The 18,263-nt window shown below is 43.4% G+C and overlaps 1 protein-coding gene across 11 annotated transcripts in view; it reads right to left on the minus strand.

Moving 5' to 3' along the window:
• Nucleotides 1-1,223: 1,223 nt before the first annotated feature.
• Nucleotides 1,224-18,263, minus strand: part of ADGRL3 (adhesion G protein-coupled receptor L3) — a 496,471-nt gene continuing 479,431 nt past the window's right edge. For 6 of the 11 annotated variants that reach the window (XM_077782980.1, XM_077782981.1, XM_077782979.1 and 3 more), the window contains one exon: nt 4,963-13,063. In XM_077782980.1, the coding sequence (XP_077639106.1) occupies nt 12,258-13,063 (806 nt within the window). In that variant the 3' untranslated portion in view covers nt 4,963-12,257. Of the gene's footprint in view, nt 4,513-4,962; nt 13,064-15,070; nt 15,123-18,263 lie in introns of those variants that run through there. The other 5 variants (XM_077782987.1, XM_077782986.1, XM_077782988.1 and 2 more) reach the window with 3 other exon arrangements.

Here is an 18,263-nt window from a genome sequence, read left to right on the forward strand (position 1 = left end):
GCTCCACATAGTGCCACTTGCTGTATAACCTATGGTGAACTGCAGCACTCAATTCACCTTCTCTGGACACTACTCATTATTTTTTAGGTCTCTAACATGTCACTTCTTCTGTGCCTTTGCACTAAAGATATTTCTAAATGGCTCCTAACAGGAATGTTTCTGCTTTCATTTAATAAATCCTTTATGTCTCCTTATTCCTTGGTCCCCGGGAGAAGCAGCGTGGTCCAAAAAAAACACGTGCAATCGATTGACTGGGATTAAGCCTCCTTGGAATGTTATACCCTTAAACACTCATGGTAGCCCAGCCACTTTCCCAGCTGCAATGCACAGTGAGCAGATGTTTACTTTGTCCCCTTTGACCAGGCTTTCCTCAAGCAGGGGATATGACCCATATGATTGAGACACAATTTACCTGGAACTGGGATTTTCTTGTAAGATAAGGCTGCAGAAATCACCACATGTGTCAATGAACTCCTGCCTTTGCACTGGCTGGTGGCTCTCTGTTGCTTTGCTAAACCTCCAGCATTTGTAAGTGTTGGGACATTTATGTTGACTTTGACACACTACCACTCAGATCTCCTGTATTAGAGTTGCATTGTTTTTTATGTGAAATATTGCAGCACCTAATTGCAGTTACCAGAAAGCATATACAAGTGAGCTTGTTGATTGCCAGTAGACAAAGACACTTTGGAAATCTTGGATTTTGCTATAGATGGAAGACTATAAATTTTAAAATAGAAACCACGTTATCATTTACAATTTCCGATTGCGAACAAATTCTGCTAAACAAAATTGGCATCTGATTAAGTAAACATTTACACATAAATAAAACAGTGAAGATCTCTTCAGTTGTTGAGATGCAGCCAGTTCAGTCTCTCGTAAATAATACAGTGATGTATTCTGGTGTTACAGTGCATGATAAAGCTACCTAGGCTCAAAGTCTTAGGCAAACTAATCCATACGCATGAATCAATCAGTTCAATTTAGTCATACCAGCGTTATATAAATGTCACCAAAATCAATGCCTGAAAGATATAACAGATTAATAAGTCCTCATGCGGTACATCTAACTGGGATGCAAACCTACAGCAGATAACTTCACACTGAACATATCCATACAAGTTTGAGTAAGTAATTTTAATAGAAAACTCAAGGGCAGGCCTGTAATGAGCAGGTGTGGATGAGAAAAATCTGGTGCATTATTAATTTCAGACAATGCCGAGTTCTTTTTCATAATGTACATTTTATTAATGCTTTCTGTGATAGCTTTTCATACCGTTCACCACCAGGAGTACAGTAATTACAATGTATTAAGATTCATTCCATGCCTGAGGAGTAAGGAAGTCCAGTTATGATATGGAAAGCAAGTGAAATATCAATCAGTATTGACACAGGGCTGGATTAAATCAAAACTCTGCCAGGTGGGGTTGGTAACAGCACCTCCCACACACAATTTTCAGTGATTATCTGCCTCCCCCTCCTCAGTGCTCATCTCCACATGTGACCTGTGTGCCATCAATATGGATGCAGTGGATGGGATTCATAATTTTTATCAGGACTTGGGGCTGGTCTGGCACATCTTCACAACTGTCAGTTGTGGGGTGTCAGCCTCTTTTAGGGTTGAAGAGAGAGAGAGAAACTTTGAAGGTTGTTGTAAACACCTCCAAGAACAACTGTTCTAGACATAAAGGCAAGGGTTTAAGGTACGAGATCAAGGGACAGCCTGGGAAGAGGAACTAACAGTGAGTGCTCCAATGAAAAAGAATCCACTACTCAACCCAACTAGGGGAGTCCTGCTTTCCAGCAATCTAACAAAACCAGGGAATATCTTCTTTCCTGTAATTGCTGCCCCTAAATTTTCCCATGCTGCACCTCAAACCTCCCCAGGGTCAGGAAGCCTCGGGTTCAGGATTTAGCATTGCCCTTTGGGGCCCTAGAAACATAAGAAAGGTCCCCTCACATCTGTGAAAAATTGTGAACTTTCAAACATTTTTGAGTTATTTATTTTGCTTAATACACTGGCTAACTTTCAGTACATTTCCAGCACAAAGTCAGGGTGTGTTGCTCATATATTTCACTATTTTTCTCCCTGGAAATAAGTTAACAGCCTTCACTGGGGAGGAAACCACAGCCTCCCCAAGATGATGGTCACCTTGCCTGGGAACACTATACAAGGCTGCAGAAGTGAGAAAAAGAAGAGGTATCCATATGTGGCAGATGAAAGCACAGTGCCTCCTGTGCTGTGGTTTGATAAATTAAAAAGTGTCCTGATAAATATATAAATCACTTGGCACTGGCAGTTGTTTGGTGTTAATGGTAACACGCACAGCTGGATGACAGGAGGTATTCAAGTATTCAAGTGGAAAAGACTCCCTGCAGCTCACCTTGGACCACTGCAAACAAATTACCATTCTAGATGCCCACACTCATCAAGAATTTGAGGCAGCTTTCAATTTCTGTTGGTATCCCACTGCCCATTCCTTGCAAAGCTAAAGGGGCTTTGGTCCCAGGGCTGTATTAAATAGTGCAACAGTTGTTTCATGCTATCTGGCTTTTTCATGGGGAAGAGACTTCACCTTATCACTACTTTCCTGTAAAATGCTAAACTGAAGAGAGATTTCTATGTCCAGAGAAAGTTATTTGGGGTAATTTTCAATTAATCTGTTTTCTTCTCATGTATGGGCTTTTTCCTAATTTCAATTTCTAATTTAATTATCTTTTTCTAATTTCCCTGCACTGCATGAATCTGAACAGTTGGACTCAGGGTAAATAAGGCATAAGTAAGCTTTGGGTGGTGAATGATGAAAGGGAAACCCCAAAGCTCCTGTCCAACTTCCAGGAGGTGCCATCCTGCCAGCTCCCAAGCTGGAGTGTGCCTGTTCTGCTGGCGGTGCTTGCAGATGAGCACTGTTGTGCTGCTGCAGGGGACAGCGGATGACAACTCAGTGCAGAGCAGAGATTTACCAGCTCTCACTCAGCTAACACCATCCCCCTGCCTGCCAAGCCTCTTCCCCTGGAGAGGTGTGGACACTACTCCGCACTCATGCTACTAAAGCTGGACCTAGCAGTGTTACTTATGACTCCCCATATGTGTTTGGGTGGACAAAGGGCAGTACAACACACAAACCTATTTTCTTTCCTCTCTCATGGACACAGCTACACAGACACAGGGACCTGCACTGGCTGACAGCCCCCTGAACCAGACACAGCCTTGCACACGCATTTGCACAGACAGAGAACTGCACAGACAGGCACTGGCTGACATGAACACAGACCATGTCTAGGCATGCCTCCATTTACCCAGCCGAACAGTTGGCCCAAAGCCATTAATAAGTCTTCAGGGTTTGTTTTTTTTTATTTTTTCCTTTTTTTTTTCTTTTTAACTAATGCTAAAAGCCTGGAGATCACCACGCTGATGGGGTTTGCATCCCGCTGATGATTTCTGCCCATCCCACCCTCCCCCCTCCCACAACTGCACCAAGCAGTCCAAGTCCTCTGTGGGCTGTAGCTGATTATTTACATCAGCAGAGACCGTGGGACCAATGAGTTCACCCTGTTGACAGGGACTAGGGAGAAATGTCTGCTGAATCCTCTGCTGGACAGGTCCATCCTCCTTCAGGTGTCTCCTGCACCCACGGTGATGGCAGAGCTTGGCTGTGAGTGCCCATGCCAGCCTCCAGCAGGCAGATCCCATGGGTTCCCATATATCCATCCCCAGCTGAGCTGATTGAGAAACGCTGTCTTCAAGATACTAAGGCTCTTTTTTTTTCTCCAAAAAATATTTCTATTTACACAAGACAATAAAATCTGAGCAGCTTTCCCCCGAGAAGCTTTGGCCAAGTGGAGCTGCTGCTGGACACGTGCCGGTCCGTATTTACAAGCAACCCCTTCACTTGACAGTACTCTGCTGGCACATTCAGATTCTTCTGGTGTAAGGACTACTTCTCTGTCCCTCTGGTCCTTCCCTTGTTGGCTCTTCACACTGACAGGTCTGTATTTACAACAGCAAACTGGATCCGGCAGGTTCTCCTTTATACAGCCCAACTTGAGGGCATGGAGAAAGGCTCAGGATGGTGGATTAAGCACACTAAGCCATTTTTTAAGTGTTATCAAGTTGCAAAGTCAATGTTCGGAGCAGGTGAAATGAATTTCTTATTACAAAAGACAATTTTCACCTGTTCTGCTCATCTTCAAAAAAGAGACGAGCAGCCAAACACCGAGAGCACATCCCAGGGTGCTGCCATGCATGGGGCAGTGGGAATCTCAGCCGGGCTGTTCTCTCCTTGGGGATGCAAGGGTTTGCTGAGGGTTTGGCTGAGGCCAGTTTCTCCGGCCTCTCCTGTAGCACGATCCCAAGTGAGGGACGGGTGAGCTGAGGCACAGAGGAGCTGAGGCGGTTCACTGGCACGGGCTGGCTGGGGCAGGCTCACAGCGTTCTCAGGCACTAGATGACACTGTCCTCCATGGTGACTCGCCTGAAGACTGGTTCCTGCTTTGGCGTCCTTCCACCTTCTGTGAAAAACAAGGGGAGAGCAGGTAAATCCCTGGAGCAGGACCCTGCAACCAATACCAGCTATTTTCAAGATCATTTCCATCCCCAAGCAAAGCAGGGGATGCCTGGACTTGCCTTGAAAAGGAAGGCTTGCGCAGGCAAGGTGAATGTATTTATGGGTGAGCATCCCATTGTGAACCTCCTCCCACCCTTTTTGCTGAATTTGTTGTTACAGTTTTGCCTGGCTTTGGCCCCACATGAGCCACTAGTTTGTTGTACAGCAGCATCGGCAACTGCTGCCCACTGCTCTGCAGAGTAAGAGTGACACTGAGGTTCCTCTTTGCTCCTCTGTGTTTAGCACATCACTGAGCTGCAGCCACCAGTTTGTGTCAACACAACAGGGCTTGTTTGAGCAAATTGCGTTTTCTATTGTGTCCCCCCACCCCTTAATAATAAATATTCAGTATAAATTACTGCAGAGTAAACAGATTTATTTTGCTATCAGACATTATCTGAAGGGCACTTTACATCCTGAGTGCTCTGTTTTACAGCTGCCTTTATAAGCACTGCAACCCAAAGGAGGAAAGTGCCTCCTTTCACAAGCTCATGTTGGGAGGACACAGCCACATACACATTGGGATGACCTCATGCAGGCTTTTTTATAAATAGTATTTCAGGGAGATTTTAAGATAGGCTAATCACATTCAAGAAGAATCAAGAGTTATTCTGGAGACATTTTCCAAGTATAAATAATTTCACTCTGTTTCTCACCCTCCCAAATATATGTTGCTCTCTATGACATCAAAGGCAAAGTGGTGGGGGCAGAACCAACAACTTTTCAGGCATCTCCCAGCTTGGCCCTTTCGGCTGATCTTTTGGGGTTTTTCTGAGGAGGAGGGGCTTTCATCCTTTACTTGTTGCTCATCTATTTTTCTTCTTTTTTTCCTAAGTAGTGGGATGCCTTTTCTCCTTTCATTTCCACTGCTGTGAGCTCAGTGGTCTGCTCTTCACTGCAGTACAAACTCCCAGCAGTGGAAAATTCCTGGGTGCACAGTGCATAAAGAATAAAGAAAATCAAAAATCCCACCTATTTAATATGTAGCACTCTTCCTGGCTGATATCAACAGCAGCTTAAGCAATGAGGCCTTTTATCTCTAAGTTTGAATAAGCAAGCAAGGAAGTGGGTGAGGGGAAGGTGACCAAAGGGCAGAGCTGAGGTGCACAGCAAAGCTTTAGCTTGCCTGAAATATGCCTTCCATCACACATGGTTCTAATTCCCCATGACCTTGCAATTCTCTCCAGATGCCTACAGAAAGCACCTGAGAAACACTTTTTGGCATATTTCAGTCATAAGGCAAAGCCTTGCCAGAAATTACGGCCTTTCTCTTTTAATATCCCCCCACCCAAAGTCCATTTTCCCATACCCCCTTTGCGGCTTTTGTGCAACCAAATCCTCAAAGATGCTTGGGGCACAGTGGTTCTGCTTCCCAAGTGGAATACCCAGACATCCTCCACCCAATTTGCTGACTGCTTGGTTTTTCAACATTCATCCTCCAAAGCTATTTTTCAGTGGATATTATCACAGACTCATGCCCACTGAAAGGTGAAGCCTTTGTGGGACACAAAGGGCCATTGTCTGGAGTGAGGTTTTCTACCACAGGGACCCAAATTTAACTCTGCCTGAAATGCCTTCAAGAAAAGTGGGAGAAGACAGGCTCCCAGATAAAGATAAAACAGTTTTATTATTGGCATAATTTACCTATCAAGCACCCTTCTGCTGGAAATAACCTTTCCAAAGTTGTAACACAGGATGCAGTCCATTGAGATATTTGGTCATCTGTACAAATACTGCCATCACACCAGCTGAGGAGGTTATGCAGCAGCTATGTTTGTGTCTTAGAAGTTGCTGCTTGGGGTTTTAAGCAACACTGCTAAAAAAGCATTTGCTTCCAACACATAATAATTGCTCTGTATACCAATATTTTTTATTTATTGAGGTTTTAGCTTGGGTTTTTACATGTGTACAGTGTATTTAAGGAGTAGAAATATAAGAAAAGAAAATATGTGCAGGGTAAAGAAATGAAAAGACAGAAAATACTTAGGATTTTTTTTTTTTTTTTTTGTTCTTGGCATTTTCCTGAAGAAGACTATCACCATCTGTCTGGTATACCGATTACAATAAACAGTAAGCACCTGTAAAAAGCTATTTTGATGTGAAAAAGCAAGATTTTTAAGCTATCCTGGCAAGTCTCGATATTTCAGCTTTAAACAGACTGCCTCTTCTGAACTGGGATGACAAATGATCTGGTGTATGATCCGTGCATCCCCAGGGCTTGCCAAAGCCTTTGGAAGACCAAAAGTGGCCCTAAGCCAGCTACCTGTGCTGAACAAAATGCCCCTCAGTCTGGAAAGGGGAGTGCTGCTGCCTTCCAGGGGCACTGCAGTGCCCTCCCCTGACTGCCCTGCTAATGCCTCTCCCAGGACAGTCACTGAACAACCCATGGCTGCCTTTCCTGGGAGCACTAATCACAGATTATATCTGGCTTCAGCTTTACACTGCAGGATGTCCTCCACACTGTTACCAGAGAGCCTGCAACAACATGACATTTATATAATGTTCATGAGCCCAGACTATTTAAACCCTAAAATATTCATTAAATAAAATTTGCATAGAGTGTAGCTGAATGCAGCAGATAGCCAAAAATAAAGTACATTTCTTTCTAAAGGTAAGGAGGAGATGAGGGTGTGATAGATGACCAAGCTTGTGCTCTTAGGCTTTCCTGAGACAGGTTTTTAATAAGATGAGCTATCATTCTATCTCTGTTGATGAGGCAATTCTTCAGGGTATTACATTCTTCACTACCTGTCTCACTATTGTGAGATCAAGGGCAGTGTGAAAGAGAGGCCAGCTGGTCAGGGAAGGGGGATGCAGGCAATAGGGACACACTGACCCAAAAGGACCCCCAGGAGCTCAGTGCCTCCCCCTATCATCACATTTTTCCCTGGCCTTCTGAGGTATCCCACTGCTTATTATCTGGGGCACGAGAACGATGAAAAAGATTGGTAAACAGCTACAGACATTAAGGAATTAAAAGCAACCAACAGGCAGAAATGAACAGGACCATGGCACTATTGCCTACACAGTGCCACCAAAGCTGTGATGAATAGCCCCATTCCCAGCAACCCTCCAGACTACATGGTTTTTCTTGGTTTTTCTTTTGCCTTGTATTTCTCCTTCACTTTTCAGGGAGATCTTACAGTCTCTTCTGGCTCTTGCAGAAAATGGGTGGGAATTGCTGTAGTCAAGGAGTCCTTAAGCATTAAGCTGATGTGTCAGCTCTTTATGGGGTGGTCTGCAATGGGATTACACAGGAAAAATAACCCAGTCCTGCACAAATCAGCAGTGAGTGAAAAAAAGGGATTCATAACTTGTAAAGAATCCTAAGATGATTTTCAGGAAAATGCAAAGCATGGAGCCTTGCACTTCTCCATCCCACTCTCCCCACCTGCAAGAAAGGCTTTCTGAAGGGGTGACTCAATCAATGGATTAATATTAACAATTCTCACTCCAAACATGCCTGTCAGCTCAAGCTTCCCAAAGGTGGCCTAGTGTTTCAGAAAATGGTCTGTGTATCAGCTGATTTTCTCATCAGATCAAGCACTACCTGTTTGCCTCTATTTTGTCTGTTTTCAGCTGAAAGTGGGATGTTTGCTGCACTTGAATGATAAAGCTTTAATCTTCTCCCTATAAGCCAAATCTAGTTTGGTTTTATTTTTTTTCTTTTGTTAAATGGAGCCTTAGAAAAGATCCCTCGAGTACACGGCTGAATATCCCCTTCAACCCAGCCTACATAGTTATGTGCCCCAAGCATGAGTATGGATTTAACATCATATTCACCACTGCATTTTCATCAAGCTTTTTCTCACACTCTTGCCTTAGAAGTTTTGCAGCTCTCCCTCATACCCCAGGAGCATTGTAGGCACTGAGGACTTAACAGTGAGCTGATTTTCACATGCTGCAGTCTGGATAGAAGACACCGTTGCCAGTCACATAAGAATTGTATATAGTGAACTATTTATCAACAAGCACGAACTTTTACCATGCCCATTATCAACTATCTGACACAAAAAATCTGTTCTCAAGGGGAAGAAAATGCCAAAAATAATCTGTGTCCTGCTCCCCCTCATAAAACATTGCCACTATATTACAGTCTTAAACAATTTTTGGCTTAATAAAATTAATACTATATTTTCCCTCTATTTTGTGATTCAGCTGTTTCTTAAGCCATAAGAAGCACCAACAGCGAATCCTGTGATGTCAGAGCAGCCTTCGGAACTGAAATAATCAGCTTGAAAAGAAACAGCGTTTTTTTAGCCATCAAAGCGCTAACAGGCATGAGTAGGCAGGCAAAGAGAAGGGATGGAGAAGAGGAGAAAAAGTCTGCACATTGATAAACCTGAAATACATAAAAGAGCTAGGGAAAAATGCCCATTTGTAGTAAAAGAAGTTAAAGATTTTCCAGTAGGACAAACCCATCCCATAGCAAATCCACCACTGGTTTGTTCCTGCAGAGTTTCAGAAACACTGGTAAATGCTGTGTTCATCACCTGCCTCCTGCTTTACCATGATGGTATTTGCTAGAGTGTATTTCACCCTCTGCATGAACTCAATTCCACCATACCCCTGAAAAACTATTTTTTGAGTCTAATACAGTAAAAGAGTTTTTACTTTCCCCAAAATAAGAAGTACTTCAGTTATTTAAAGCCTCAGCAGCCTCTCTTAGGCTGCTACATGAATTGCTGTGACCACACACGTGTGAATAACCTGCTGTACCTGCAAGAGTGGATCCACCATGCACTATCCACTTCCATCACTATTGGTATGGATAATAAAATGAAAGAGTGAGGCAGCATCAAGAGCAGCAGCATAACTTGGCTGGCTAGTGGATACTCTGCTATGAAGTCAGGTGATTCCCCAATATTCCAATAGGAAATGTTCCCTTGCCAAAATCTAGACCTGGCAAGAGGCACTGCTGTGACTGTGCGTGGTCCCACATGGAGCTTCTTCCCCAAGATGTTTTGGCCAGAGTGGCTGCAGAAAGGACTCAGGTGACTCGAACCAGACTCTTTTGTAGGCCATGGATTCCACCAAATACCACCAGCCCTGGTTCTCTAGCCCAACCAGACCCTGCTGAGAAGCACCAAGCAGCACTGCTCCAGTGCGAGGACAGTCCTGGATGGGGTAAAACTGCTCTACTGATCTGCTGCTGCTGTTTATCTTGTTCAACATGTGCCTCACCACCTGCTCCAAGCCTTTTGGCTTTTATGCAGCACGATAGGACTTGGATAGGTACCGTTTAGATGGAGGTAGCACCAAGCTCCTAAGCTCAGGCCATGGGAGGGCTTTGCAAGAAATTACTGAAAATTCATTACCAATCATATCCAGAGGTGGTTATTTCCCCCATCAACCTTTCCAGTCAATTTTGTGGCTTTCTGTATTCCTGATTGCTCTCAAGGGATTTGAAGGGGGAGGCTGGAGGAGAGCAGCAAAGTGCCAGTGGGCCATTGGCAGAGGTGGGGCAGGAGGGATGATGTGGCCAAGGATGGTGAGGGCGCTTGGCATATGGCCGGAGCAAGAAAATAAAGAGACAGCAAACAACGACCGAGAAGGCCTAACGGGGACTTGTTTTACTCTTTGACATGCTACCAGCAGTTTTTAATCTCAGAAAACCCAAATTTAAAAAAAGAAAAGAAGAAATTTAAGAAAAGAAAAATATTACAATGATTAAAAGATATGACACATGAAACACTATACCCAAATAATCCGTGTGTCGTCGGCTACTTTATACAGTAGGCATAAAACAGACCTAGAATCACCTGCAACAAATGTCAACCAGTGTTGTTCTTGCCCCTAAACAAGTACCACCAGCCTGATTTTTCTAGTCAGCCACAGCTGCATAACCTTTGTGCTTAAATTTCTCAGCTTGGGCCTCCTTTCTTCGGCATTGCTCACCCATGCTGCAAGGAGTGGAGACTCATACTGAAGACATTAATGGAGAGAGGAACAACAACGACAAAAAAAGAGAGATTAATTTTACAGTACATACATACAGTATCTTCTAAATCGTGATCAGTTGTTTATTGGTTGGCAAACAAGCTTCACTTTTACAACAAATATTAGTAATGAGGTCATTCAACTGCTGAGACCGTACAAAATGGATCATAAATTAAGAAAAAAAAAAAAAAAAAGAGAAAAAGAAGAATTCATACTCCGTGCTGCTAATTTACCTCCAGAAAGCCTATGTTACTTAAAAATCTGGTAAAATAAATAAATTTCCTGTTAGGAAAAATAATAAAAGTAATGAACAGAGGACCTTTTTTTTTTTTTAATTAAAAATCACTGCAAAGTACTTTTTAGCTCACTACGCATCAATCTATTTTCTTCTTAACCACTGCAGTACAAGTGCCTAAACCGGGGACCAGACTGAGCCAAGAAGGCCCTTTGCTCCTCCAGGGAAATGGCCGTCTCCTGTAGAACCCCCACTACGACTACAAAACCTCCTCTCAGTCCCTGGATGTGACCCGAGGGCTTGGCTGAGGGGCTGCTGGCCAGGATGCTTCACAGGATTAGCATCACGATCATCGGTTGTGCACTGACAATGAGGAAGTTTGCCCTGCTCTAGTCTGCCAAAAGGTCTGCTGGCAACATGCCAGCTGAAAAAGGTTATACAACGAGGAAATTAAAAGACTGCCCTGGCTGAAAAGAAATGGTGATGGTGTTACTAAAAATGGTCCTTAGAAAGTGATGTTTGAGAGGTGTTTTTTGCCCAGTGAGTTTTTCTACTGGGAGGGGAAGGGGACAGAGGAAGGAGCCGTAAAAGAGGCGAAACAAAAAAAAAAAAAAAAAAAATAAAAAAAAAATAAAAAAAAAAGAAAGAGTTATGAAAAACCTTGCTCCTACTGGTAGACAAACTTACAAGACCAGCACAACAGAAAAAAGTTCTTGTTTTTTTTTCCACTACATTAACAGGGACGCAAGTTCTGGAGGAACAGAAAGCAGACTATATGTGCAATGCTAGTATCTGTACATTACATAGAAATTGTTCGCTTCTCTTTTTCTGCCATTAGTTTTTATCATCCGTTAATACAGCAAAATGTAAAATATGCCTTTAGCACAGGATTCTAGGATTCCCTTCCATCTCATTAAATTTGTTTACGTTTTGTTTGCTCCTGCAGCAAAGGGTGCTGCAGTGAAACCAAGTTGTGAGTGACCATAACCCATGGTGCGATCTGGATTGGTAAGAAAGAGTTTTGCTAGCTTGTTTTACGTGGCACTCCCACCTAGATGCGTTATCGCTACTAGTTTCAAATGCACATTTTTGGCCTTTTATTATTTTTTTTTTCCCTCTTAAATCAGGTCCTTGGTATTAAGAGCAACACAGCATCAAGGATTGTTTAAACAAACACGGCATAACTTGAGAAGGCCACGAAGTGTGCCGTTATCTATCTCTTTCATTAACATAATGAAGTCTGTCTGTCTGAAGGGAGGAAGGATGGGAAGATAAGGGGGGCACAGCAGTTACTGTCCTCTCCGGGCCGGCCTAAAAATTCCAGTAAAAAAAGTCTGAGAATTTCCTTTTGAACAGCATGAAGATTTAGAGGAGTACACACAATATTACCACTGTTTGGATTAACTCAGAATGGTAAACCGAGTGTTACGGAGAGGCTTTTAGCTGTCTCTTTGCTTAACTTTTGCTGAAATCTTCTATAGACTAGTGACCAAGTGAGCAGGTCCTTTTGCATTGCCGTCCGGAGAGGTTCCCTCTTTGTTTGGCGGGACTATAAAACCATCGCTGCTGCCTCGACCTAGCTGGTAGTAAGTGTGTAGCTGATGGACGTGGTTCCTGGAGCCAAGATTGGGCATGCTTTTGTAGTAAACATCGTCGGCATCGCTACCGCCACTTTTCGCTGGTGGAGGATCGGTCTGGGTGCTGGCGGTGACGCTTTCCGTCATGGGCATGCCAGCCAGTGCGGGCATACTGGTGTAGAGAGAATCCCTGTTGGGCGACTGCAGGTCGTCCGTGTGCTCGTTGGTCAGCAAAGGGAAAAAGCTCTCGCTGTTGTCTTGTGGGATGCGACGCCGACTGTAGAGGTGGGGCTGGTGGTTGTCTGCCGAGTACACCCGGGGAGGCAGCAGTGGGGCGTCTGACTCCTCGTGGATGAGCTCCAGGCCCAGGCTCTCCTCATGGGTGAAGGAGGTGGCGTCATCCAGCACGATGGCATCGTCCTCGCTCCCGCTGCCCACACTGTTGACGAGTTTGTTCATCAAGTTGCGGCTCTGCTCGCTGGAGCGCTCATGGTTGTTCAGGTAGGAAGGGATGTAGTTGGAGGTGAGTTCCTTCAGGATCTTTTTCTCGAGGGCGTTCTCCGTGTGGTTGTACCCACGGTCAAGGATTTGCACGCAGTTGCTGAGGTACTCGCCGCTGGCGATGCTGTAGCTGTTGCCGTGATTACCATTCAGTGGTAGAGTATCCGTGACACTTGTATCCCTGGCATTGTTCAGAAGCCCCTCTGAAAAACATTACACAAGAGAGGGTGACTTGTACAAACAGGACACTCATGCAGGATGTGCACACTCAAACCCCCTTCCTAGGCTGCCGCAGCTGCTGGGATTGGGCAGCAAGGAGAGCGTTGTGGCCAAAATGGAAGGGCGTAGCTCCATCTAACCAGCTGGTGGTCAAGGGCTTCCCACCAAAAAAAATGGAAAGCACTGTCAAGTGTGTGACTTGATGTGGCAACATCCAGCTGAAAGGATAACCTCTCCTGGCCAGCATTCTCCTACAGCTCTTGCGCTCTATGTATTCCTGGGGGAGCTGAAAAAATTCATAACCCTGGGCTGGTCCCAACTGCCCTGGCCCTAGGAACTTTGGAGGAAGGGAGGCAATTCCTCCCAGCTGAGGGAAAAGTATTTGCAGCCAAGGCTAATCACTACCAAAACTTTGTTTGGGAATGTATCCTTCCTAGAGGAAAAAAAGTCTGCTCTCCCCTTTTGCCGGGCAGGCTGTCAGGATAGAGACATAAGGACTGAATGGCAGGATTCAGGGAGTAGCTAGGGGGAGGCACAAAGTGCTTCCTGGCCCAGGATTTTCTGTAACAAAGCTAAATGCCCTACTTCCTCTGGCTTAAGGGCACAACCAAAATTATTTACTCCACGTTGGCCAGGTGGGGATTGTCCAATACAATTTATGTTGGAGGGGTCTTGTGAAGCCTTTAAAAATAGCTCCTATTCCACTTGTAAAATTAAAGCAGTGGGTTCAGCAGAGGTTACAGCAAGTACCATCACTGCCATGGTATGGTGGGCTCATGGGAACATGAGAGGAGTAGCAGGGTCTCAGGGTGTCCCCACTCTAACTGCCTATTGTATCTCCATAGGTGTCTCAACACTGACAACGTGGGGCTGGAGCTCAGCTCATTCTGAAAGGACTATGGGAGATGGCAGGGAAGTGCTTTGAGAGCAATGCCAGCATGGTGGGCACAGGAGAACAAAATCAGGCCCAGCAGTTAAGCCATCATGCTTTCTCTTCTGGATCACTGGTCTCCAGGCATGGGGATGCATGAAATAACTTATCAACCTCTCAGCTAAGGGCTTCAGACATTGCCAAAAACCGGCAAGCAACTCCCAGCAAGGCACAGTGGATCAGAGAAGCCATTAAACTGACAATTTCAGATGAACAGTTGCTCATACCATGCTTAGTACATGGCATGTGTACCTTCTGAAAATACAGGATTCAGTCTATATCTGCGATGGAGTAGTTGCTGTATGTCAAGGGCTGGAAAGCGCTACTGAAGGCTTCTTCTTGCTTTTGAATGAAATGCCCCAAATGTGTCGGTCACCTTTTGGGTTTCTGAAGCTTAGAGGGCGCTGCTGTATCCTGAGTTCCCCAGCAAATGAGGGAGCTATGCCAAAAAATCAACTAGCCATCACAGACATAGAGCAAAGCCGTTGATTTTCATGGTGAAAGCTCTCCAACCGAGTCACGATGCTTGGGGAGAAATGAAAAGTGAGCATTTTTGGGAGAGGGCTGTATGTAATGGGTGACAGGTACAACAGCATCTGTTTGATGGTTACGCTGAGTAACGTATGCATTGAGGCACTGAGCACTGCGCTCCAGCTGCCAATGCATAGATCTGGGGTTTGGTGCAGAAATAAAATGGGAGGCATTGCAGGTGAGAACAGAGTGGGGGCTGCACTGAAGCACACCGTATAAAAATGCCATGACCTCGCAAATGAAAACATGAAGTTGGAAAAAAAAAAAAGCATACACAACTAAATGAGAAACTATGCTGGGTAAACAATACCACAAAAATGAGAAATAAACAAAGGAAGCATCACCTAATCTCATCTATATATATATATGTACACATACATATATATATACATACATACATACACACGCATACACATATATATATACATGTCTATTCATAGTCTTCTGATTTCAAAACTGTGAGATTAATTTCCTTTATTAACTACATCATCTATATGTGATGCAATAAAAGTGAACTAAAAAAAATTACATTTGATATGCAATGTTTAGCTTTACTCCCATACTTGTCTCTCTGTAGGGCTCTAAACGACAGCATGAAGAAAAGGAAAGAAAAAACAACAAGTAAGCTTACAGCGACAGTAGGAGAAACATGAGTAAAAAGCAAATTGATGATATGCAGAAAAGAGAGTTAACGGAAATAATTTCCACTGCCCAGAATACATGAATTTGTTACAAGGTTTATTTCAGGTTAAAAATATTGACATTTTAGACAGAAAAAAATATTTTACGCACAATAGTCAATAGTCTACATTTTTATTTAAAAAAATATCACATTTAAACTGTTTTCCAATGCCATTATAAAATGTTCAGCGTGCAACACAAATGAAGAAATAATGCCAGGAAATTTAAGAAAAGTCTAAAGCTGGTAACGGTCATGCTTGAAAAGACAGGCACTGTCATTGTCACTTCCAAAGTCTCAATATGAATGGCTTTACTTACTGTTAGGTATAATAACCCCTGGTAGCTGAAACTGAAATCTGTTTCCTTGCTAAAAATGTTTTGCCATCCATCTTTTGCAACAGTGCTTTGTAAGAGTATGACTTTGCTCATCATGGGGCTGCTGGCATTTTACAAACTTTGGTAAGCCTGATTTTTACTTTAACCAAACATATGGTGAACTACACGGACTTGGCAAAAAAAGAAACAAACAAAAAAAAAGAGGAATAGTAGTTTGAATAATGGCATTGCTAAATGAAACTATTTAAGAAAGGCTTAAAACAGGAGAAGTTAGAGAATAAGATGAATAGGCAGTGATAACACTCAGCTTCCCACTTTTCAGTGGTCTGTGGCATGTTGGATTTTAAGTAGAGTTTGTTAATGGTCATTAATGCTTGTGAACACCTTCTCTCAAAAATAGTTCTGACAAAAGGTGTTGGGATGTTTTCCTGCTTTGGAGAGACTTGAGCCAGTGTATGTCCCTCAGTTTCCAATGACAGTGAGCATTCGGCCCCTTACCTACCATCTCCTCCTTCCTCTACACTTTATGTCCTGCCAAGGAATCACTTATGCCACTGGAACATGGCATTTTGGCATTTTAGGGTCTGATTCCCCACCTCTTTCCATGGGTAATTTCTAGGATTTCCTGCCCCTGGCAATTGTCTGCCACAGGTATGGCAGCTTTGGCTTAAGCAGAGACTATATTTTAGAAGATGTAACTGAGGAGGAGAAAAGAAACAAATGGACCAGATCAGTTCCTTGTTCCTTAGGGTGTCCTGTCCCATCCATGGCCAGCACTGGAAGTAGTACATGAACATGCAAAAAAAAAGTCACAGCCTTAGTGATGTGGAATGAGTTAGTTGGATGGTGTTAGCTAACAAAGCCTCACTGCATGCCAACCACAGCCAAGCTACACCCAGAGATGATGACAGCATCTACTTTTACAATGCACTCTCCTGGCTTTAGCACTCCTGCTGATGCAGCATCCCCAAAGGGTCACCAAGACCACTAGGCCTGGTTGGTTTTGCTACCCTTCATTTCTGTCATGGTATCTCCTTATGTTTACAGTTTATAATGCTCCAGGGACCTAACCACTTTGAAAACTAATAGCTATACCAGTTCTGTGGTCATTAACTAATTTGCAGCCTCCTGAAAAGAACGGGTTGTGTTCTGCACCCTCTGAAGTCAATGGCAAAGCTCCAGGAGCTTAAGTGGGAGCAGGTTTGTCCCATTCTCTTTCTTCATCTCCCACGGATGAAGCCTAGATATGTTTCTTTGTTACTTATCTGTGTTGAACAGAATAGCACTTGCAAAAGTATTATACTATTTTTGTGGAATAATATTCTGTTAGCTCAGGTAACTGTATTAGATTCTAGTATTAAAAATTTGAAGAACACAGAATTATTAAAATACATGTAACACACATTTCTGCCCATATCACCTGGGTTCAGTTGAAGCACCCAGACCTGAACATCAGGACTCCCCTTAAGACAAATGCTGACCCAGCATTACCTGTTGCCATTTGATTTAAAAGAATCCCATACCTCAAGGTTATCATGCAAGAAACTAGTCAGAACATCAAAGCTCATTTCAACATTTGCAGTACACTGAAATTCCTAATATTCAGAGCATTCCATGTTTAACAGTAGCCCTTTTTAAAAAAAACATTCTTGGAAACAAATCTATTGCGCAAAGTTAGCATAGTTTAGGAAATTAATAAACAGCAAAATGTCAAACATGTGTGCTTTCCTTGTGCTTTGAATGCAAATACCCTACTGATACAGTTCAACATCTATTGCTGTCATAAACAACATGCTGCCATAGAGTACAAAGGGGGCTTTCCTGCTTGCATTATAACCATCATTATTTTCCCTCTCTTGGATATCCTTTACTGGGAAGTGATGCCTTCATTGAGAGTGGAGAGCAGACAGAGTGCTGGCACACTTGCACTGGAATGCAGTGCTACTCTGCAGTGACTCAGCCACCTTACAGGTAAGACCAAGAAAAAAAAAATCCCATGGAAAGGGCAGAGTAGGATGGAGCCACCAAGAGACAGGAGCTGTCAGACCTCCACATTCCCCATCTCCTCTTCAGGCCTACTTAAACACATCTGCCTCTTCCTCACAGAAGTACCAGGGCATCAGCTTACAAACATCGTCCCTTTCTCACAGAAGCCAGAGCAGAGACAAACATGTAGGTGATAAGAGTGTGATTTCCATAGCAGAAACCTCCATTAGGTACAACTAACTCTGCCTGTCTCCTTCCTTTGCCAAAAGGAGGATATCAAAAATTATCTAGATTCACTAGACCTTTTTTTGATTATTCTTCCCCCTAGTAACACAGATAAAATGTATAAATGCAAACGGCAAAACATTTCTTATCTCAGCTCTGCTCTTTGGAGCTGGCCTACACTTCTTGTTTCAACTGTCATTTTTCTTAGAGATCAAGGGCAGTTTTGTTTTATTTTGCATTTTACTCCCTGGGCAAACCTGTACACTGCTGGCCACATTTCTCTAGGCCATTTCAAATGAGAACAGCTTTGGTGGCAAAGGCCAGTTTAGCTTCACTTACCTTCAGTGGTGTTCCTGTTTCTGAAATGAATGGTTTAACAAGGAAATGCGCTGACAACAAAGAGAGGAATGGACGTGTCTGACAAAACACACACACACATACAAGTTCAAAACAATACAAAAGCAAGGAGATTAGAAAAAAAAAATCAAAATCAA

This window comes from Lonchura striata, chromosome 4, assembly GCF_046129695.1.
Source record: "Lonchura striata isolate bLonStr1 chromosome 4, bLonStr1.mat, whole genome shotgun sequence".
Taxonomy (NCBI): Eukaryota; Metazoa; Chordata; class Aves; order Passeriformes; family Estrildidae; genus Lonchura; species Lonchura striata.